Below are 23,643 nucleotides of genomic sequence, written 5' to 3' on the forward strand. Positions count from 1 at the left end.
ACCTGCTGGATACAATGATGATGAGGTTGATGATGATGATTCCATGTAAATCTTACAAACATTCAACCACACACGTGTTTTTTAGATATCTTACTAATGAGAATTTCTGATGGAAGCAAGGTCATAGGCATAACAATCACTGATGCTGTTTTGCTATCGATGTAGAATAGTTTATAAATGTACAAGAACGAAGGGTGGAATTTTAAAGGAAGCTTTTTCAATTTTTGGGTAACCAGATATGAAAAAAATAGATCTTTGACTTCTTATTGAGCTACATGCAAAAAGGAAACTGTATAACAATGTCTTTCAGCTCAGGAACAGCTGCAGCTTTCAGAATAAAATTACTTTCACCATGAATGCTGCAGCTTTGGAAGCCGATCTGTTTGAGCAAAGCATACAGATGAGTAGGTCAGATACATGGACGTCAATTCCATCTGGAACCACCATCAGTAGATTTAGGAAACCAAAATGAAATTGAAAACGTAGTGAAATTTAAACAAACAAACCAAAACAATCAGACTTGCATTATAAAATCTTGGACACTACTGAAGGTCACATTGAAAATAAAATTCATTTAAAACTCTACATGACCTGCTATAGTCACACTGTATTGTGCTCCACTGTATTGTGCTCCACAGGAATTGATAGAAACCGACGAGGCAGCGAGGTTATTGTTTGTGTGTTACCGCTTGAAGATGAACACAACACGAAGCATACATCTATGAGGAATAATACATCACCAGAATCATTATGCTGGCAGAGGTCTGTCATATACCGTGCCGGAAATGCTACAGTGTGATATTTTACAACAGAAGACCTTCTTATATGATCACTCTCTGACCCAATTTACACAGATAAAAGAGATGCTTAATTAGATTATTTAACGCTAATTGTACTTCTGAATAATTACATATTGCTGTGTTTGTCTCCCTGTTTCTCTCCTGTGAGTGTGTGTGGTCACCTACCTTTCTGAAAACGAAAGGTTCTTCGTTGTAGGCTGGGTTCAGGCCGTTGTTCATCACCATGCGAGTACGGAACTCTTTGCGGATGGTGTCAGTGGGAAGGCCGTACATGTCCACTTCTACATAAGTGCCAATCTTCTTATCGGATAAAAACTGACCTGAGAACACCTGACGGAGACAGATATATACAATATATGTGACAGGTACAAGAATCAGCAATACATAGAAGATTTAAACAATGTATAACATTTGTGAAAGAATATATAAACAGATATGTAGACATGCAGCAGGAAATTGTATTGCTTAGTCCCTGTAAGAGTTTACTGAAGGTGTACAGTGCCATCTACTGTCTTACCTGAACACTGCAGGTGGCAGCGATGACACCATCCACTGGCGTCTCAGAGAATGGGTCAAACATCCTGTCAGAGCGCCGCATGAAATCTGGCTTCAACAAGTACCTGCAGGAAATGAATACAAAAAGCAAAACTTCAGCTCCCTTAACCCTGACACACACAAACACACTCACACACACCAGCTCCAGCTGAAAAGATGGCTACCTAGGTATTCTTACTACACTTTTTACTTTAAGTCACAGGCATTTAAAGTGAAAACTATCCACATTTTCCTCCTTATTAATGTAATAATTAATAATTATTAGTAATAATAAAGTAAACCCACGGTTCTTAAAACGATGTCTGTAACACAGCCAGTTGGTCCGTAAATAGATCATAAGTAAGTGTTAATTATATTATGGCATTGGCATGACAATAAATATTATATATATATTCAATATCTCCACATATTCAATTCTTATAAATGCAATATTATTAAAACTAAATATAAAAAACAAAAAAATCTTACTGTTTGTACTCTACATAGGGTTCTGTGACTGGAACAAGAAATTCTTAAAAGATCTTATAGCGCAAATATGAGGACTCTACGTGTTTTCCTAAAGAGAATAATATTGGTTATACTGTATCAGTGCTGTTGAATGGTCTGTAACAGCAAAGCTCAATTCATTTCATATGCTCTTTTAATATGCTTTCCATTGCAGCAGTTTGATTATTTGCCTTTAACAGCATGACCCCAATGAATTTGACATACAGTATTCTTACATATCGTCTTATATTCATACAAATCAGTTCACACTGGAAATGGTCCCTAAGGTTTAGAAAACACTGATGCACAAAATGATTCTTTTGAAGTGTTTTACTACCAAATATATAACGTACAAAAAAAATCTGTAGCTTACTGAATAGATACTTCATTAAATGAAAGTAAAGATCAAAGCTACCATGTTTACAGTGATGACTGGCTGAACAACCATTTAAGGCAGGTGGTAATTATTTGTCAGATTAATTGTTTGGAGGAAGATTAATGACTGGAGATTTTCCCATTATAAACCTCATGAATCATCAAACACAAGAACACACACACACACACACACACACACACACAAAACAATCACGTTGACAGCACCCCTGTTCCTAGTGGTGGGCACACTTCTCAATGTTTCTGCAGTGCAGAGGAAAATGAGGCCCGGCAGAACAGCATGTAACTCTGACACACTGTGGGATGTAATCCTAAGAGTGTGTTGTTCCCTCAGGCAGCCACAGTAGATAGAGGCTCTCCGTGCAGCAAAAGACCGGGTATGTGTGAGGCCCAACGTTTAGCGAGTGTTCATTTGTGCTAATGTGGATCGCGGATATGGTCCGCCCTTGGCTACAGCTAATGGGATGTGACACACTTTAATGGACGAGTTTTGCCAGGACGATGATGTTACACTCACCCGCACGCACCGTTGTACTCGAACTTCCCCTGGTTCAGCTGCATAGCCAAATCTACACATACATGAAAAAAAGGCATAATAAGCTTTCTCTACCCACTCTTAGTTCTATTACCACACATTTCCTAGTACAACTATTCAACAGCAGTGTAGCCTGCACTCATTAGAAAACCTCATTATGCACTTGTTTTTGCAAGTCATGCTGCATTTGAGCGGTGTTGGAAACTGAGTAATACCAAATTCCCTATTTAGAAATTGTATGCCAAGCATTACATTTCTAACCAATCTAACACGTGACTTCAGTTCTTTGGTGACTGTATGGATTTTGGAACATTTTCCAGTAAGTATCCAAAGTAGATTTACAAAATTATGATCTGTGTTCTTGAAGGTAGCATAAAGTCAGTGATATTGAATCCTCCTGTCTGCGTGAATCACACAATTGTGTGGTATCCTTCATTATAAGTTTTGACAATCTGTCTTCTCGGATCCAAAAAAATAAAAAAACTGCTAAAACAACATTCTCCCTCTTTAAATCCATATATCCATAAATAATTTTAGATGGATAGACGGCAGCAGCTGGTGTTGAATGAATTGGAAATAAATTCTACATGTCTGCAGATTTAGCACCGATTTAACTCTGATGGTTTCGTAACTGTGCCCTTAAAAGGTAGAGAATTCTTTCACGTTTTTTTCACTGAAGTAATAATAATAATAAAAAAAAAAAATCTTGTCAAATATATGGTTGAACAAAACTTCATGCATCACAATGTATGCCCGCATTTAGTATTCGGTGTAAAGACATTTTCTTCTAACAAACTGACTTCAGTAAAATGTTAAATGTCTGAGGATTTCAGTGAGAGATTACACTAAAAAAACCACAGACATTTTTCCATAATCCATTATACTCATGGTGCTAATAATTGTAGAGATGATCATAATCCTCTAGATACACAAATTGTACACAGATGTAAATGTAAATGATGCAGCCTGCCTACTATGATACCTGTCAAGTATATTGCTTTAGGCTGAACTGGCGATGAATTTGCTTACTTTATTTAAACATAAATAGAATAGAAGCTTTTATTTTGTCACATATATATTACAGCACAGTGAAATTCTTTCTATACTTTCTAGGTTGAGGTCAGAGCGCAGGGTTAGCCGTGATACAGTGCCCCTGGAGCAGAGAGGGTTAAGGGCCTTGCACAAGGGCCCAATAGCAGCTTGGCAGTGCTGTGGCTTGAACCCTGATCAACAACCCAGAGCCGAAACCGACTGAGACCCTAAATAATGTTGCTAAAACAAATAAATTACTAATATTTAGAGATAGTATAAAAAATATATTAATAAAGTCTGCTATCTGAAGCTATTCATAAGACCATCTCATTTATCTCAGATATTTAATGTATTTGTACATTTAGATGAAACACATTCATTGGCCATGTTCCATAACAGTATGTGTTCTGTTCTTGCACATGGGGTGCTGTGGCAGTGTCCCGGGGCAGAGTCGTACCTGGAGTCTGAAAGTTCAGAGACACCATCTGGCACCCAGCGTTCCAAAAGATCTGAGGCATGTAATTACTGGAGTCCACACGGCCTCCTTTGGGGTAGATCCGGCTCATCTGCCGCTTGTTGTAGCTGTACATTGATCGCTGAGGAAAAGGCACATAGGGAGGTGCATGCAAATGGCAGAAGAGTTATTTATAATCCAGAAGGGCAAGGGTCTGTGATGAATTCCCAAAAGAGAGGTTGGCAGCTTGAGAAAAACAAGCTTTAAAGAGATTTAAGGGCCTTATGGGTTTAAGCATGAGAACAAATAACTATTGGATTGCTTGGCTGGAGGAAGAACTAAAATAGCCTTACTATAAAGAATTAAGGATAAAAATCAATTCAACAAATTTCATTATTTTCTGTCTACAGCTTTCCCAGCAGTTTAATAAAATTAAAACTTTAATCAAATGGAAAAAGAAAATCAGTTTTGGAATACTGCTTAAGTAAATAAATGAGATAGAATTAACATCCATGTCATTAGAAATCATAATTTTCGAAGCAAAAGGATACTTCACGAACTCAATGGCGTTGGTTTTCAGGTAGCCGAGACCAACAGACTCATTAAAGGACGACATGTTATGATGGATATTTTTCTCTGAAAAAAGCCAACAGCAGAGAATTTAAAATAAGACCTGAGTTATCTAAAAAAAAAATATAATCTCCTGATATGACTGCAATACTTAATGACTCATTTTTACCCTCTGCGATCTCAAAGCTCTGGAACTTGACTGGCTGGGCGTAGTTCACCATGGCAGAAAGATAAGGGTGGATGTTGGTTGTGGCTCCTTCATACTTATACGAGGCAATTAGCTGCTGCTCAGCATCCGCATCCTCTGCCGTATCCACACCCTGAGGCAAAACACATTTTTATTATTTAGCAGATGTTTTTAGCCAAAGTGACTTTGAAGCAGAACGCTTCAAAGAACGCTTGGGCACAGAGATTTCCACCAATTATCCAGAAAACAGAGCTCACAGTAGTAGGACAAAGGAGCTACAGTACAGCTCAACAAGAGGGCTGAAGTAAGTGTTATGCAGCCCTGTGTACTTCACTTCAAAGTATTATCATTCTATATGTTTTCCTATGATCATCAGTGAAAAGGTTCAAGGTTCAAATGTTCGACCTTCTTCTTGTTATCCAGATCCGAAGCCTCTGACACATCAGTTGCATCTGCTTCTGTTGCCTCTGAAATCTCTGTAGTCTCATCATCAGGAATCTGATGTTAAGTTAGAAGGAAAAACAGAATTCAAAAAAACTTCATCTGCAAGCTGCATTTAGGCAAAGATGCAAACAAAGTTTCCACCTTGTTCTTCTTGACACTGTTTTCATGTGTATCTTGTTCACTGGGCTCGTCTGAGGAGATGTTGTTGCGGGTTTTTGCCTCTGAGTTGATGTCTTTAGCGTCTGCTGTTGAGAAGGTCAATAAGAGTATTGACTGTTAAGCGTACACTTGAATTTTTCCACATTATACCAAAGCTCTGATGAATTCTCATGTAGTGTTTATAACAGCAACACTGTCGGTTGTTCTGACTATAACACATATCCAAATACAGCTTCATATCACTTTTCTCATTTTAACATTATTGTTTCTATAGTAACAACATACACAGGCTTTGTGCAAATGATGTTAAAACTTTTCATTAATGTGGCTAAGTATTTTATAAGGAGATGTTTATCACTTATGGAAGGAGTCTCCGGTGTCAGTGTCTTTTTTCCCCCAATGTAGTAAAGCCTTTAGGATGGAGCAACTGTTTATAGCTGTTATAACATAAGTGATATGACAAATTTGTACTACGTATCACCGCTTATCTGATTGTTACATTATTTAATAAAAAAATGTTCGATATATTCTGTTATTTATAATAAGAGCATACACTCTTTAATAGTGTTTTATTCCTTGCATCTTGCTTTACTATACAGGTATAAGTATGAAAAATAAAATAAAATAGAAGTCTTCTGAAGTGTGTGTGTGTGTGTGTGTGTGTACATATGTGAACTGACAGACTTATTGACTGCTGTAATGTGCGGTAGCTGACCGTTCTCTATATCTTCTTCATTTTCATCCTCTACTGCCTGTACACTCATCTCTCCCGCCTCCATGTGTCTCTTAAACGACTCCAGTTGCTCTGTTTCAGGCGTACACACAAACACACACACACACACACACACACACACACACACACACACGCACGCACGTTTCACTAAAGACATCTCAAAGTAATGTAAGTGTATTGAAGTAGATGAGAAAGTAGGATAAGAAGCTTCAACAAGTTTATTAACAATTACAAAATACAGCTTCAGAAACACACTGTGACGTACTCTGTTCCACTTCTGGCTTTAAGCGTTTGTTTTTTATGAGGATTTTTCTTTTGAGGTCGTTTGGTGAAGGTAGAGCGCGTCCAGGCTCGATCTAAAAAGAAAGAACGGGAAAAAGTCATTTCTGTTAAATTGTAGACATGATGGCATCTTACTTCAACACATCCTGACAAACACAATGAATTAAAAAAACATCCAGATCTTCATAAGATCTTCATAGCAAAATCTTATGATTTATACCTCCAACGTAGAGCCCCAATAAATGTACTATAAATGTACCATGGCACACACTCTAGGTCTTTGATAGCTCGTGTGTGAGTGATGATTCAGAAGATCACGTACTGGGAAGCCCTCAAGTGGCTGTTTGAGTAACAGGTCTCCGAAGATATCCTCACAGTATTTGGCCATCTTATACTGCTGAGTTTTACTGAAACACCACAAGTGTCATTGAACAAATGACAGAATAAATACACAGTTCTAAACACAGTTTATAGCAATACACTCAAAATTATACTGGGCTGGAATCACTGTGCTAAACTCACCTGCAGTGGTTTTCGAATGAAAGAATAACTGGATACTCTGACGTCACAAATGCTGTCTCCCTAATAGCCTGAATTACATCCTGTAAATAATAGAAAGGCAAGATGAAGGTGAATTACACAGAGCATTGATTTGTTCTTGCTGATTCGGCTGCTCCCTGTTCAGGGTCACCACAGCAGATCATATGGTCCACATATTTGATTTAGCACAGGTTTTACACCGGATGCCCTTCCTGATACAACCCTCCCATTTTATTTGGTTAACTATTCAGTTGCTGGGTTTCGCTCTTTTGCCAGAGATCCTGCTGCTGGACCACCAGAGGCTATATTTATTTATTCAATGTATATATATATATATATATATATATATATATATATATATATATATATATATATATATATACACAGGTGCATCTTAATAAATTAGAATGGCGTGGAAAAGTTCACTTATTTCAGTATTTCAACTCAAATAGTGAAACTTGTGTATTATATAAATTCAGTACAAACAGACTGAAGTAGTTTAAGTCTTTGGTTCTTTTAATTGTGATGATTTTGGATCACATTTAACAAAAACCCAACAATTCTCAAAAAAATTGAATACTTCATAAGACCAATAAAAAAACATTTTTAGTGAATTGTTGGCCTTCTGAAAAGTATGTTCATTTACTGTATATGTACTCAATACATTGTAGGGTATGGCATGGAGGGGATCAGTCTGTGGCACTGCTGAGGTGGTATAGAAACCCAGGTTTCATTGACAGTGGCCTTCAGCTCATCTGTATTTTCTCTTGCTTCTCGTTCAAATTTGGTGAGTTTGGTAGCCAGTCAAGCACACCAACACCATGGTCATTTAACCAACTTTTTGTGCTTTTAGCAGTGTTGGAAGGTGCCAAATCCTGCAGGAAAATGAAATCAGCAGAAGGAAGCATGAAGCGCTTTAAAATTTATTGGTAAATGGATGCTGTGACTTTGGTTTAAAAAAAAACCAAAGTGGACCAACACCAGCAGATGACATCGCACCACAAATCATCACAGACTGGAAACAACAAGAAACATAGGCTATGAGCTTCTCCACCCTTTCTCCAGACTCTAGGACCTTGGTTTCCAAATGAAATACAAAACTTGCTCTCATCTGAAAAGAGGAAACAGTCCAGTTCTTCTTCTCCTTATTCCAGCTAAGATGCCTCTGACGTTGTCTGTGGTTCAGGAGTGGCTTAACATGAAGAATACGATAACTGTAGCCAAATTCCTTGACATGTCTGTGTGTGGTGGCTCTTGATGCCTTGACCCCAGCCTCATCCCATTCCTTGTGAAGTTTGACACCCAAATTCTTGACTCAATTTTGCGTGACAAGCCTCTCAATAATGCGGTTCTCTCGTTTGGTTGTGCATCTTTTTATTCCACACTTTTTCCTTCCACTTAACTTTCTGTTAACATGCTTGGATACAGCACTCTGTGAACAGCCAGCTTCTATGGCAATGAATGTTTGTGGCTTAACCTCCTTGTGAAGGGTGTGAATGATTGTCTTCTGGACAACTGTCAGATCAGCAGTCTTCCCCATAATTGTGTAGCTTAGTGAACCAAATTGAGAGACCATTTTGATGGCTCAGGAAAACTTTGCAGGTGTTTGGAGTTGATTAGCTGATTGACATGTCACCATATTCTTTTTTTTGAGTTTTCGTTAAATGTGAGCCAAAATCATCACAATCACATCACAAAAGAACCAAAGACTCAAACTACTTCAGTCTGTTAATACTGAATTTATATAATACACAAGTTTCACTATTTGAGTTGGGTTACTGAAATAAATTAACTTTTCCACGACATTCTAATGTATTGAAATGCACCTATATATGCCTTATATAATGCCCCTGTTCTTGTACTATTATTAGTACTATAGCTTTAATTTGGATAAATAAGTGTAATTTTAAAAAATAGCAATCAATAAAGCTAAATGATAAAAGGAAGTTCCTGCATTGTTTAAAGCGTGTGTGTGTGTGTGTGTGTGTGTGTGTGTGTGTGTGTGTGTGTGTGTGTGTGTGTTCTCACTTTGAAGAGGATGTCAGTACACATGGCCTTCCCATGGGTAATAATGGGTTCTTGATCTTCTCCTTTTCCGTCCCAGCAGTCTAGCTCCACACACCTGAGCACACACACACACACACACACACACACACACACACACACACACACACACACACACACACACACATTAAAGGAATTACAAAACAAATACAGAATCCATTGCTTCACACAGTGTTATGATTCAGTAGTAAAAATCATCAAACATAATTACTTTGGGTCTCAATAACCACATGTCTACTGTTACCATGGACACTTCACAATACTGTCACTACCACCAAGTATCATGTGGAAGGTAGATGCCTGGGGAATAAGCATTTGGTTTCAAAATGAATCAATTTACTACCATTATACCACTCAGAAGAAACTTAACAACAGATAACAAGTTTCCTTTTTTAGCCCAAACTTTTACAGCAGGATCAATTTACACCATGCAAATACCAAGAAGAGAATACAATGAACTGGTGCTGTGTCTGTATTGAAGATTAAAGATTGTCACTTGTTTTTTTTTTTACATTTCTCCTTCTCCTTTTCCAGCATGTTTTTACTTTTCTGGCTCGCTTAATTATCAGCAACCAAATGTGAAACCAAATCCAACTAAATAGCAAATGAATCAAAAGCTCAGTCTCCACAAACGATATAGCAGGCTGAAAGGAGTCTTCATTTGCCACACTCCGTTAAAGAGCCATACAACAGTCAGTTCCTCTATCAGAAAGGTTTTTGAAGTAGAACCATTATAGTCTGTGCTCTTTCATTATACAAACATCCCTCTGAAGATCACTTTTTCTATGACACTGGCAAAAAAAGCATATATTAATCACATGGCTATGCAGTGTAATTATGATATGCCTTGTGATATATATTAAAAACCAAATAAACCCTTTTGTTAAAGTGCTCATTTGCATATTGTGTAGTCTTCTGCGATACTGATACTTTAACCACTGTGATCATGTAAAACAAACCGAAGCATGACATGTAGCATCTGTACACACCTAATCATACAACTGACAAACCGTTTGCTTGTTATGTTAATAGCTAGTTTTATAAAGCTAATCCTATATATAAAATGAAGCTTTTATCTAAACAATGTATCATGAAAAACAATTTAGTGCTAAAAGAGATCATTTCATTAAGACTGTATACTTAATGAAATTGCTTTCCTTTAAATAAATGGCTGCATAATGCACATAATAAAAGGTTTTGAAAATTGTTAGATGAAATTTAAATATTGATATTTCTATAAACATACTGGTGTTTACCTGCATCCAGAAAGCAGCACCTGTCGGTACATTTCCACAGACGATTTGCCCCCAAACTGTCTGCCCGTCAGGTACGTGTTGTGTGAGGAACTGATGAAGTAGTGTGCTAGCGACTGGTCCATTTCCTGACACAGGTCCAGGTGGTCCAGAAACATGGGAGCGTTTTCATCTGACATCAGGTACCGGCAGAAACCATCGCTGGACATGCGGCCTGAAGTGTGGAGGCATTTGTGGGAGAAAAAAAAGTTTTTTAATTCATCTGCATTCATTATTTTTTCACCTTCCACACCACATGCTTTCATAATATCGCAAGCTGTATTACTTATGTTCACCACAAGATGGCTGCATATATTTGCTTAAATACAAAGATTTCCATGCCATTTCAGATCATTTTCAGCCTTTCTGTTTTCTATTGAATCAGTCACCTTTCTTTTTAAGGTCCTCATCTCTTTCATACTTCTCGATGATCTGCATGACTCGTTTGGGGTCGTAGAAGGGGAACAGGATCTCGTTCAGCCGAGGGTCCCGCTGGTTCTACGTACAGCATAATGCAGTCTTATTAGCATGGCTGTATCGAGCGTGAGAGCATCATCATAGACTGCTTCACGAGTCATTAAGCTTATCTACAACCTTAAAAAAATAATCTACTTATGTATATACTACGAGAACGGCATAAATATTCTACAAATGGGAGATCTAGATTTATCAAACTGTCAGGTAAGAAGAGGTACAGGAACATTGGGTGGTGTTTGACATTGAAAAGCAGACACAACACTTAACACAGGTAGAAAACTGAGGAAGAAAGCCTGGTTATACCGCTTTAACACATAAAGTAAATTTGACACTGCAAGTGACCTAAACCTGGGGTAACCCATTTCAGACACACTCAGGGGTAACAGGGCTTATGGGTTTGCAGAGCCATGGATACATAAATGCATGCATATGCAGCCAGGGAGTGAGCAAACACAGACAGAAAGCAGAGGCAGCATCTGGAACAATGGAGCAGCCTAGCCCTGATGGTAGCCATGGCTACATAAGACAGGTCGGCGGGATTGGCGGGGAGGAAATGAAGAAGCAGGGACAAGCTGGGTAAAGCGACCACACAGAGAAGTTAATGAATGATAAAGAGCTTACTTCATTCAGAAAGCTGACTAACTGGTCTACTGTTAAATAATCACTTTTGTCCCCATTGCTGCAAAGAAATTAATTACAAGAAATTTGTTACATCAAAATGAACAAAGACTGGATAGAGGATTAGTCATCACAACTTTATCGCACTACACACTCGACATAGCTTTTAGTGCACTAATACACGTTTTTAAACGTTTATTTATTCACGTTAGTTGAAACAATAAAGATTATTAATGTTGAACTGTCGAAGCAGGTTAGGTTCCTTTTAAAGGAGTTAGCATAGCAAAGATATTCAACCTGAATGCCTAATGATTCATAGTAAATACAGAGAAGTGCAGTTAGAACATCTAGACCTGAACATCACAGGCATCGATACAAACCCACACTTTAAATGTAAGTACGTGTGAGCACTTTATAACACCACCCCAGTGAATTACAGAACGGGGAACGGACTTGACTCGGCAGTAAAAATCTACACAAATCACAACAACGTTCTTGTGGTGATTTTTCTTTAGTTTAAGACTTACATCTTTTTGAAGAGTTCCTCAATATCTGTGCGTGGGCATATTTTCTGAGTGAGAGCATAGAAGACGTCAAAGGTGAACACAGAATGGTCAATTTCATCATTCTGTAAGGGAAAAAAACAGACAAAGCAGTTTTGATAACTAGCATTGGAAAAACAGTAAAAAAAATCTACATAAACTTTATCAGTCTGTAACATCTAGTCTGTAGATGTGTCAGTTGTCAGCCGTCATTGGTTAATAAAAGCAATAAAAAAAGAAAAACTACCTTCCCACTGGGGAGGCCAAGCTCTTTCAAGGCCTGGAATATTCCTTTCTCAGTTTTCCCCGAGCCAAAAGTCCTTGTGATGCTGCAGGATAAAACACAGGATAAGGTCCACTAAAGATCCCTAACAAAGATTTGCTTCATTTCATTTGCTGAATCCTTTTAGTGAGTCAAACTCTTGTAATATAAACACAATCAGTGAAGCTGAATGCCTCATCCATAGCATACAGATTTACGGTTAAAAGGACTTACCCCCGGACAGGGATTTTCCCATTGATGTTGGTCAGAAAGCTCAGTCTCATCCAACTAAAAAAAGGGTTTAAAACCAATGTCACGACTCAGTGGGTACATTTTGTCAGGTGTTCTTTTGAAGCCTAAATGTTTTTTTTTTCATGCTGCGTGAACGGAAAGGCATTAATGGTTTTCACATTTGTCTTATCTCTACTAGATCTTATCAGATTAGTGAATATTTGCAGACTGAGGACAGCTAGTACGTGTGTCCTCAAGGACTCTAAAATGCCCAAGAATAGACCTTTATCCAGTTGTAGTACATTTGGAAGTACATACAGAGCAAAGGTACTTAGAAAAAATAGCATACTATTTACTGATTATAGTAAACTTAATTCATTAAAACTCCACCCAAAATAAAAATCTCAGATTATACCTAGGATTATAAAGTCATTCAGTGGATTTTTCTTTAAATAGTTGTTTATATATCACATGTTTAATGGATGCTGAGCTTAAATGGTAAGAAAGGTATGAGACAAAAAGTATCCAATAACAATAAAATGTGACATACCAGGATGTGTATTTCTTTTTGATTTTTTTTATTTTCAATGACCATGAAATATTGACTAAACCGTCACACATCAAATATTCCATGTGAATCTCCGAACTAGCCGATTTAAGTGTCGATGCAAGTCAATTTATACATCGAGCATAGGCCTGGATTTGCAAGTTTATAATGGAACTTATTTTTCTTGCATATAAAAGACTGTGCTCCCCGTGACCCGAGGTACAGTAGTTCGGATAAGTGGTAGAAAATGAATGAATGAATGAATGATAAAAGACTGTGTGTATGTTGTGTCTGTAAATTACTGTATTGCAGTTCATTGTATACAGTGTACATTATATACTGTGTGTGGCATTTCATATATTGTGTGAATGGTGCTTTCTGTTGTTGACTCCAACGCCAAGACTAACTGCTTTTTCGTATGTGTTCTTTGTCAATAAAATCCTGATTACTTTGCTATTTCTCTGCATCCACATGATACATCTCTTCCATATATTGATTTCCGGATTATTGGAAAGGGACTTATGGATATGCAAATCCCACTAAACGCTGTGTATTTAGGTTGGTAAAAATCCTGAGGGCTTTGTGTGTGTTTGTTGCTGAGTGCCTACTTACTGCTTCTTAAGACAAGTCATTGGACACACGTTGTTTGCCTTGAAGTTGTGAATGACTGATTTCAGCCCGTCCATCCATTTCTGTAATCAAGCAAGCAAACAGAAGCAGGATAGAAACAGCATTACACAGGATAGCAACCGTGAGTGACGTAAGTGCTGCTTAGTGGGAACTAAAGAAAGAAAGAAAGAAAAAGCAAACACTACAGAGAAAATGAACTAAAATGAACTAAGACCAAGCGACTGGCATTAGTGTTTACAGAAGGCTCGAGTAGGCAGCGCCTTTGGCTGTGTGAAGGACGGCAGAAAGTTCTTGAACAAAGGTTCCTACCTCTGACAGAGCCCAATAACTACCACGCTCTTTTATAAGCCACTTGAAACAAATGTTGATGTAGTTAAAATGTGTTCACAATTCAAAATAATAGTACTTCAAATGTTAGTATGACATAATTCACAATACTGAACAGCACTTACTCACTTGCTATTACAACTGCACCAAAATGAATGAAAACAAGTTGAACGTCACTGCATTATTTATGAAGCCAGCTGAAGGATAAAATGCTGTTTATGACCCCAGGACTGTTTTTTTTGCAGTTCTATTAAAATCCTCTCATGATGGAACAAACCACAATCATGTTGCACACTTTACAAAATAACTGACAATCAACAATACAGCCATCACTCTGTCAGCATGTATTTGTGCAGGTCTGGCTTAATGAATGATATCTATCCAAACTGCTCTCTCTCTTTCTCTCTCTCACTCTCTCTCTCTTCCCCCAGCAGCCACCAGATGGAACCGTGCCCCAAACTCAGCCCTAGACTGGTATCAGTGTGATCAGTAAATTGGGGGAGATTGTACAAAGAAAGATTTTCCGTGTGTGTTACACTGACTCCAAGCTTCACTGGTGAAGCCTGTTCTCTGAGGATGCCTGTGGCTCTGAGCCAGGCCTGTCAGTGTAAGAGCAGGGCTTCTCCTACACACACACACACACACACACAGGAATTCAGAGCCTTTTTTCATGCTGTTTGCAGTGGTATTGTGACCATCTGCAGGGTTTGTGTATGTGTGTGTGTGTGTATATGATTGTGTAAAGGGCTCCTCCAGGGGCTAACCTGATTCAGAATTAGATTATCTGTGCAGTCCATCAGTCCTGTTAGAAGCACCATAAACTGCTGTTTGTGTTTTAATAAACATGAAGAATCCCTAAGCTTACTAAATAGGTTTAGTATTTTTATTAGCATCCAACATATATATTTTTTTAATTATTATTTTAATCAACAGAATATACTTAAAAAGACCCAAAAACCTAAGGTGTCAAAGTTCTGATGTAGTCTTTGTATCCAGACCTGATTTGGTATCCTGGCATCTTATGGACAAGGGTTGGATAAGCAATCTGATAGAAGTAGTACAAAATCAGGAGCTATTGAGAGCGCAAACTACTACTGATAGCATTCAAAGGTTCAGACAATATAACAGAGGAGGTGAGGATTAAAAACACAAACATACGGCTTATTAAAGTTTATTTAATAAAGTTATTTATATCACACATGCAATAAGAAGCAAATGTTTTTACCTAGCCTGTAGAACCATGGGGAACCGTAGAGAAAGGTAGAGAAATGTCTTTATTTTGTACTAAGGGTATGAAAACCCTTAGTTTTTATTTTATTATAATTGCCCAGGTTACATAAGCTATAATTGCCTTTATTCTAGCAGTTAATGTTTTGGTCAAAGTTAATAACTTTCTGTTGCAATATTGCTTCATCTAACACGCTGGTCTTAAATCAACCTGTGTTTACACACTGTGCTAGTTAAAGCTCAGATTTCCATAGCAATATCCTGTGATAACGGTTACCTTGGCAGTGTCAGCGCTGTCAGCCACCATGTACATGAAGCTGAGGTTGACCAGGTCGGGGCCACTGCACACACAGATGACGCAGCCTTCCAGATCGGCCTCGCTCCTCCCTGCTGCCTCCAGAGACGCAGCGATCTTTGGGTCCTGTGCACCACGGAGAGCACACACATATGCACACACACACACACACATACAAACACAAACACGCACACACCACACATCGCACACATGCCACACAAACACACACACGCACACACACACACAAACACACACACACACATGTACACGCACAACACACGCACACACACACAAGACACGGACACACACCACACAAACACACAAACAAACACAGAAACAAACACAGAAACACATACACCACATAAACACACACAAACACACACGCACACACACACACCACACACAAACACACACACAAACACACACAAGCAAACACAAACACAAACACACACCACACACACACAAACACACACACGCACACACAACACACACACACCACACAAACACACAAATACACACACACGTACACATCACACACATCACACACAAACACACACACCACACAAACACACACACACACCACACACACACACGCACACCAACACGCACGCACACGCACAAACACACGCACACACCAAACCCAGTTCAGTTATATCCACATACACGGACACTCTCTCACCACTGTGCCCTTAGGTTATTACACATCTCTCCTAAAATAAAAGTGTGAAATGAACGTGTTATGACCTTATTAAAACTCACCCCACTGGAGTTCTCTATTTTTATTACGCCTGACCATATTACCCTTCTCTAGCATTTATTTCGCCGATAACTTGCCACTGGTAATTACTTAAGCAAAGATTTAAATGATGTTTAATGTTTTTAACTGAATAAACACTGGGGGATTTTAATATAATGATTAATAATAAAACACAAGTAGTGTGTAAATAGATTTTTGACTGCGATTTTGTGACAAATGTATTTCTGTGAATAAATTTAGCTATTCTTAATGGTAAGAGCTGATTTTATTACTTTTATATTTATTACTAGTGAGTGAGTAAGCAAGTGAATAAATAAAGGAGAAAGTAAATAATTTAGTGAGAACGTGAATCAGTAATCGTTATCAAACTGCAAGTTGTCAAAAAAGGAAGTTACTAAATAAATGAGTTAGAACGTTGTGTGATTTTTGTGTTCTATCTTTATGTTCTTAAATGAACTAATGTGACTGAATTCCCTATTTCTTATTTCTATTACATATGTGGAGGAATCTAAGCTTATAATATATCAGAATATCTAATTATTCTGATATATTCTATTTTCTTATAGATCTAATAGAACTTACTAAAGTAAAGTAAAATAATTAGAACCATTATCATACCTGCCTCCTTCTGGTTGTTGTCCCTAATAAAACCCTAACATGAAGAAAGCTGCACTATTAGTTAAACATTAGCACTTACTTTAAATTGGCATTTTAACAGCACATAAAACCAAGTGTTGAGCAATTGTACTGAGTCAACAGAACAAATCTGCTGTGACGCTTGTTTGTCGAATTAATAGTGTCGTGTAACCTGAGCCATTGTGTTGCCTCTGTGTTTTTGGCTAGAACAGCGATAACATATTTGTATCAAATTCATGTAATGATATATTCAAAAACTGAAAATCGTGTAAGAAACAAAGGCTGAAGCGCCTACGACTGTGAGTCAAAAACTCGACTCCAGTGCTCCACTAATTCTGTAACACTTGCGTGCGAATTAGCAAAATAATAGAGTTTCATAAACATGTAATCTACTTTGGACTACAATAGAGACATGCTGCACACTGAAGTCATGTCCAATGACAGACAATAGCTCCTGATCTGCCTTTGTTCTGCTGTTTATGAGCTGCTGCATCCAGACACAACATGTCACCCAACAATGGACAGATGATAGTAAAACAGAACACTTCCCTCTCTCCAAGCATGACACATGCCACGTCCTGGTCTATATTTGCAAGTAAACAGACGCCCACATACACGCACACACACTTGTGCTGACACACAAACATCGTTTAACGGTTTCTAGGGTATGTATGCATCTGATTTTACTTCTCTTTGGTACAGCTGGGCTTTCAATTAATCAAGTCCTTTAAAAAAAAAGGTCAAATGCCAGAGAGAAGCAGGAAGGGCCAATCTCTTGGATAGGTCAATATTTGCTCAGCTCAGAGGAGATCAGAGGATCATTGATGGGTGATAACATTAGCTGGGAGTGCCAAAACAACATTTCTTTTGAACAGGGAGGGTCCTGTTTACTGTAGAATTAAATACTGTTTACAGAAAAAATACTAAACTTTTATATTCACAATTCTTGAAAAGTAGAATAAAAATAATAATTCTGGTTGATGTCTAGGACATGATGTAGCTAATGATGTATCTCTGCTTTGCAGTGGAAGTACAGATACATTAAAGTATTAACACTTTCCTATAAAAACAACAGGTAAAGGCTCTTTTAGCTCCCTTCAGGGTTCTCAACTTCTTCTTCAACAACCTCTAGAGAAACATTTCCTATCCTCTATTGCTTCTATAGCTTTTTTTCTATGGCAGAGATTAGCTCTTCAGGGCAGCTCCATATGAAATAACTTCTTTTTAGACTCACCTTTGGCACTGCTCCATTACGGACACTGTTTATGAGGGAGCATTCTAGGACTTGACCCTCCTACAAAAAGAAAAAAAGGACAGAGAGAGAGAGAGAGAGAGCGAGAGAGAGCAGGCAAATGATGAGAAGCTACAGTTCAAACTGGATTTGCGATGAGCTTCGTCCTGTTACACATTAACATGGATTACAGCTCAGACTCTAATTGTCCTGCCAGCTGTTCAGTAACAGATCATATATTGTGCTCTTAGCATTGCAGGATGGTATTTCTAAACAACATGTGCAGTTAAACAGATCTGAATGGCATATGGTTCATATAAATTATACTTTAATGATAATCAGAGGGCCTGCAAGTTGCATGTAGTGAATGAGATCTCTTTCTTAAACAATAATAAAAAATCTTGTACCTTGCCATCACTTTTCCATGTGAGAAAGAATCCAAATTCATCAACTTTGAAAAGGCAACCGGATTCGAACACAAAGGGATCCTGTGGAACAGAACTTGTTTTAATACCCCACGGTCCATCAGGCACATCTTTTTTACACATATCTAAAGCTCTAGACATCTAGAGATCTACCAGCTCCAGTCAGACTCTGTGATACTAAAGAGGAGATGTGAACTCCATGTGGTCTTTTACATCAATACAACATTTGTTTGACTGTATTTTTATAATCACACCCTCCAGTGTCACCCATAAGAGGATGGGTTCCCCTTTGAGTCTGGTTCCTCTCAAGGTTTCTTCCTTTACCGTCTAAGGGAGTTTTTCTTTGCCACTGCTGCCTGAGTCACCTCAGACTTGCTCATTGGGGATAAACACATATACATTGTGAACTAAATCTATCTAATATTAATTTGTAAATTCAATTGTAAAAAGTGCTGTACAAATAAACTTGAATTGAATTGAATTGAACATACACATCTGAAGATATTACTGACATGTAGCACACATCTGGTGGAAAAAACACACACCTTCTGCCTTCTAAAACACTTAAGAAGTTCATTTATAACTAGTGGTGAACACACTGGTCTAAATGTTAAAGGAACATGGATGTAAATGAAAGTTCTTTAGTAATGTGGTTCACAAGGATTAATGTAATCGAATGCCAGCTCTTTTTAATCACCCTGTCATGGTGAAGAACAACAGGAAGTGCTAATAAATGTGCGTACCCTTAATTGACTTTTTATTTGAATACCCTACTACACTTAATTTGAATATTTTTATATTTATCTCCAACATAATTCTGTGTAATGATTTTTGTGTTTTTTTTTTTTTTCAAACATACAAAACCAGATACACAAACAGATAAATATGACTAAATTAGACATGAATAGAACCACTAGTAGAACCCACAGATGTTAATTTCCAACTCAGATGTTGGGACACCACTAGCAACCAGAACAGCTGTAAATGTAATATACTGGAGGAATTAACATCATTCTCCCAAATCATATTCCATCACCTAGTGTTTTGCTAATGAACATGAACCAAACATAAACCAAAACAAACATTAACAACTAAACATTATAAAACCTTATTAATATGACGGTGTTTAAAGATTTATAAAGTTTCCAACTGATTTGTGGTCTTGGTTAAAAAAATGGTCAGAATTAAAAACAATAGCATCTGTTTGTCTAATCTGAATATTTTCATGAAAAAAAGGCTAAAGATCACAAGCAGAGATGTATTTGAGAAGATTTTTTAACACAAAGATTAAATCTGAAGTGCCCCTGAAACAAAAGACTGCCCTTAAATACAATCAGCACAAATGACTCAATTACAGTTAGCCAAACACTCTTCATTTTATTTATTTATTTGTGGAAGACTATCAGGGTCACCTTGAACTCCTAATGCTATTTGTAGCAGGAAGAAAGCTCAGGATTACATTAGGTAGCATGGCAACAGAGCAGAGATGTGTGTGATACGGGGTCTAAGAATTGAGGAACAGAATAGTTTGAAGCGTGAAGTGCCCCCAGAGAGAGGGATAGAGTGCGAGAGAGCAAAAGAGAGAGAAAGAAAGAGAGATTCCTTGTTCATTGCATGGGAAGTGGTCCTCAAAACATAACACTCTGTTTCTCTGTTATGTCTATGTCTATGGATTGATTTCCACTGAGGAAGGCATCTCTGGGAGAGCTACTCGGCTACATGACGTATGTATGAATGATGGAGGCCGTGTCATTGACTGCACTGAACAGAACCCAGGGTGAAGTCAAGCTAGTGGGAGTTCCCCTGAAAACACTAGCCAGGGTTTAACATCAGTTTTCATCAGCGGTCAACAGCCAAGTGACATGAAATATGAACAGTACCCACATGCTCAGGCTATGAGGTGGTGGTGTTCAGTACTGGTTCTATTTACAGACAGTGTAGCTAGCTGCTTATTCTAGTGGCATGAGGACAGTTGGCTGTGGAGCTGCAGAAGTGGGTCGCATTTGATTTCACTTTGGCTGAGTTGATGAATGTATTCCTATTTAAAAGCTGTGCTACACATGCAAATATGCTTAGACTCAATGCAGTGCTTTCTCCCAGTTTGGGGCTCAGACATAACAAAACACTAAGCTTGTTTTCAAGTGTGGTCAAAGTAGAAATTTACTTTACACTTGTAAATGAATCATAATGTTCTACCTGATCTATAGGTCCTTGTTCTGATTGGTCATTTGTTTGAATGATGTAATACATTCTTTTATTACTAACAGATTCTATTATAACATTCTTTTATTACCAATGCCAAATGTTGATTAGCTATGTTTATTCGAGTCTACACTTACAATATTATTGACTTTTTTTCAAGTTACTAATTCAAAGACTATCATTTTTATTACATCTCTGTAAATAAATCTAGGATTCAAGGAACGTAAGATAACCCTGGATGTTACCATGCGCAGTCATATACCAAATTATTAGCACTAATGGAAAAGATTATGTACTCCACCCCATGTGGTACCTACAGTATATAATTCCTGATGAGATTAGAGAATATAGACCAAGGAATCCGAGATCACACCTCAATACACATTACCCAAACCCTTTAGATCCTGGGATTATTTCTTAAGCACTTTCTTCTTTAGTTCAATCGAGTGAAGTTTATCACTCTTGGGATAGCCCTTTAAAAAGCCAGATTCTGTGCTTATTAAACCATTTTACTCTGGATTTGACTAGTCAGCTGACTATACAAGCTAGTGTCAGTCTCTTACAGTGCAAGCTAGTAGTCTCTTAACAAAAACTTTGTGTGTGTAAACTGATGAATAGAAAGGATAGCTTTCTTTAAGTCATAAAATGCCACCACCTTCCACAAACTGTGATCCAGTAAAAAAAAAAAAAAGTCTGTCTCTATATTTGTGGAAAAAATACAGTAGTGTCCTCTTCAAGGTGGGTTTATAACACCTCTAGATGCTTTAAACTTTGCCCTAGTAGTGTATCTGTCTACATTGTTTATAGTCATTACCAGATTTACTGTACACACTATGATCAATATGCATTTGTCTTGTTTCATTTGGATTCTCTGATCTCCCCAAGTTGGTAAAGGACTATGGGAATTTTGTCCCCTGTTCCACCTCAACACATTGGTTAACTTTAATAAGAAAACAGAAATAGGCTACAATTTGTTCATAAAAATTTCTAGCAGTGCCAATAATTGACACATGATTTAGATAACATTGTCAATGAATTTTCTTACTTTTGTAAAATAAATTTAGTTCAACTAAAGGTTAGATATTTCTCACTTTGTCAGTCTGCCGATAATTATTCACCTGACTGCTCTGTTCGTATTACAGATTTTAGATTCACGCTTGAAAAAATGAAGCTGTTTAATGCACAGCATAATATAAGAGTATAGGTTAGAGCACATTACATCAAGATCAAGCCTAATCATCACAGATCATATAATACATACAAAATAATACATAACAAATCTGCAGTTTGTTTAGTTTTGCAAAGATTTTACCAGCTTGAAGTTTATTTCTTCACCAAAAAGGGGAGAAGTGACAAAGCTTTACAAAAGAAGATGGCTTGGGGGACTGCACAGATAGACAGTGTCTAAATGAGTTGAGCGAGATTACTGTGAACATCTCATGCTGTCATTTCTGCATGGGATTCCCCAGAGGGAGAAGAGAGAGTGATGGATCTGAACACACAGCGGTGTTGAGTAAGGATGGCTTTTGGAGATTATGGATGTGAGTGTTTCATTTCCTCAGCGAAAGAGAAAGGACAGTAAAAGGAAAAGGAATCTATAATTCTTGTTCCAGAGAAAAGAAAATAGTGGATAGCCTGACGCCCACACTCCAGAATACTCCTCCAGATGAAAATAAATTAGATGAGCCGCTGCCAGGAGAAGTCTGTGGAGAAAATGAATCCAGATGCCATGTTTACATGCTCTTCTTCACTGCTGAGGCACTTTAGAGAATCTGTGCCTCTGTCAAAAGGGCTTCTGTTAATCCTCACTGCTCTAGGACACTAGGCCACCCGACTTCTTAGTGTGTCATTTGTCTAGGTGAACTCATTTCCTTTTGCTGATAAATTGTCCCTGAGTATAACACACAATGATCACTTGAAAATATTAATGACCTACGTGCTAATAAACTCGAGTGTCATTAAAGCAAGTGGACACCGATGAGCAAGGATAATGACCACGCTGCGAATGCCCTTTAAGGCAGCAGCCGGAGCCAAGATGGTGGCCGGCTCCAGAGCTTCACCGTCTGCTGCCCTGTGGGAACAGGATGAACAGTAACTGTTCTCCACAAGATCCTGGTCTTATTTACATCCTCATTCCTAGGCTAGGCATCTGCGATGTTAATCAAAAGACTCATACCCTGCAGGGCAATTCTGTTAATGAGACGCAGCTTTTATTATTCTCTTACATTTCAGAGATTTCATTTATTTTGAGATATAGGACTGAGCTATGCTGTACGATGCTGTTGCCATCCAGCAAAGCAGACTCCAGTTTGTGTCAGCCTACTCAAGGTGCTATTTAACTCAGCATGTAATTATCCACCTGGAAATGATTGGTGTCTGATATGTGTGCAGAACAGGGTGGGAGGATATTCTGCTAGTCTCCAGAGTGCAAGACCTAGCAGGTGGTGCATGTGTGTGTGTGTGTGTGTGTGTGTGTGTGTGTGTGTGTGTGTGCGTGTGAAGTACTGCACAGGGTTAATGACAGTTTTAATACTAAACATGCTTCTCAGGTGAAACATCAGTTCTGCTTGATGCCACGCTGGCTCAGATGGAAATAAACACATTTTAACTTCATCCAGCAAAAGATGTAATCATCCTGTTGAGTCTAAATAAGAAATTCACTTATATTATGCTCCTCTCTGGCTGAGCTGGAATCTTCTGCTCTGAAGAT

General features: G+C 38.0%; 1 protein-coding gene across 4 annotated transcripts in view; it reads right to left on the reverse strand.

The window, feature by feature from the left end:
- Window positions 1-23,643, reverse strand: part of LOC132843282 (1-phosphatidylinositol 4,5-bisphosphate phosphodiesterase beta-4-like) — a 62,721-nt gene that overhangs the window by 18,938 nt on the left and 20,140 nt on the right. For 2 of the 4 annotated variants that reach the window (XM_060866481.1, XM_060866480.1), the window contains 23 exons: window positions 18,714-18,794; window positions 18,310-18,369; window positions 15,665-15,808; window positions 13,816-13,895; window positions 12,660-12,713; window positions 12,411-12,492; window positions 12,149-12,249; window positions 11,625-11,682; window positions 10,916-11,024; window positions 10,491-10,701; window positions 9,199-9,292; window positions 7,153-7,232; window positions 6,890-7,037; window positions 6,614-6,704; window positions 6,331-6,420; window positions 5,598-5,701; window positions 5,418-5,510; window positions 4,995-5,145; window positions 4,807-4,891; window positions 4,259-4,383; window positions 2,752-2,803; window positions 1,318-1,420; window positions 966-1,130 (listed from right to left, as the gene is read on the reverse strand). In XM_060866481.1, coding sequence (XP_060722464.1) covers window positions 966-1,130; window positions 1,318-1,420; window positions 2,752-2,803; window positions 4,259-4,383; window positions 4,807-4,891; window positions 4,995-5,145; window positions 5,418-5,510; window positions 5,598-5,701; window positions 6,331-6,420; window positions 6,614-6,704; window positions 6,890-7,037; window positions 7,153-7,232; window positions 9,199-9,292; window positions 10,491-10,701; window positions 10,916-11,024; window positions 11,625-11,682; window positions 12,149-12,249; window positions 12,411-12,492; window positions 12,660-12,713; window positions 13,816-13,895; window positions 15,665-15,808; window positions 18,310-18,369; window positions 18,714-18,794 — 2,361 coding nt within the window. The remainder of the gene's footprint in view (window positions 1-965; window positions 1,131-1,317; window positions 1,421-2,751; window positions 2,804-4,258; window positions 4,384-4,806; window positions 4,892-4,994; window positions 5,146-5,417; window positions 5,511-5,597; window positions 5,702-6,330; window positions 6,421-6,613; window positions 6,705-6,889; window positions 7,038-7,152; window positions 7,233-9,198; window positions 9,293-10,490; window positions 10,702-10,915; window positions 11,025-11,624; window positions 11,683-12,148; window positions 12,250-12,410; window positions 12,493-12,659; window positions 12,714-13,815; window positions 13,896-15,664; window positions 15,809-18,309; window positions 18,370-18,713; window positions 18,795-23,643) is intronic. The other 2 variants (XM_060866483.1, XM_060866482.1) reach the window with 2 other exon arrangements.

Source organism: Tachysurus vachellii, chromosome 3 (genome assembly GCF_030014155.1).
Source record: "Tachysurus vachellii isolate PV-2020 chromosome 3, HZAU_Pvac_v1, whole genome shotgun sequence".
Classification (NCBI taxonomy): domain Eukaryota; kingdom Metazoa; phylum Chordata; class Actinopteri; order Siluriformes; family Bagridae; genus Tachysurus; species Tachysurus vachellii.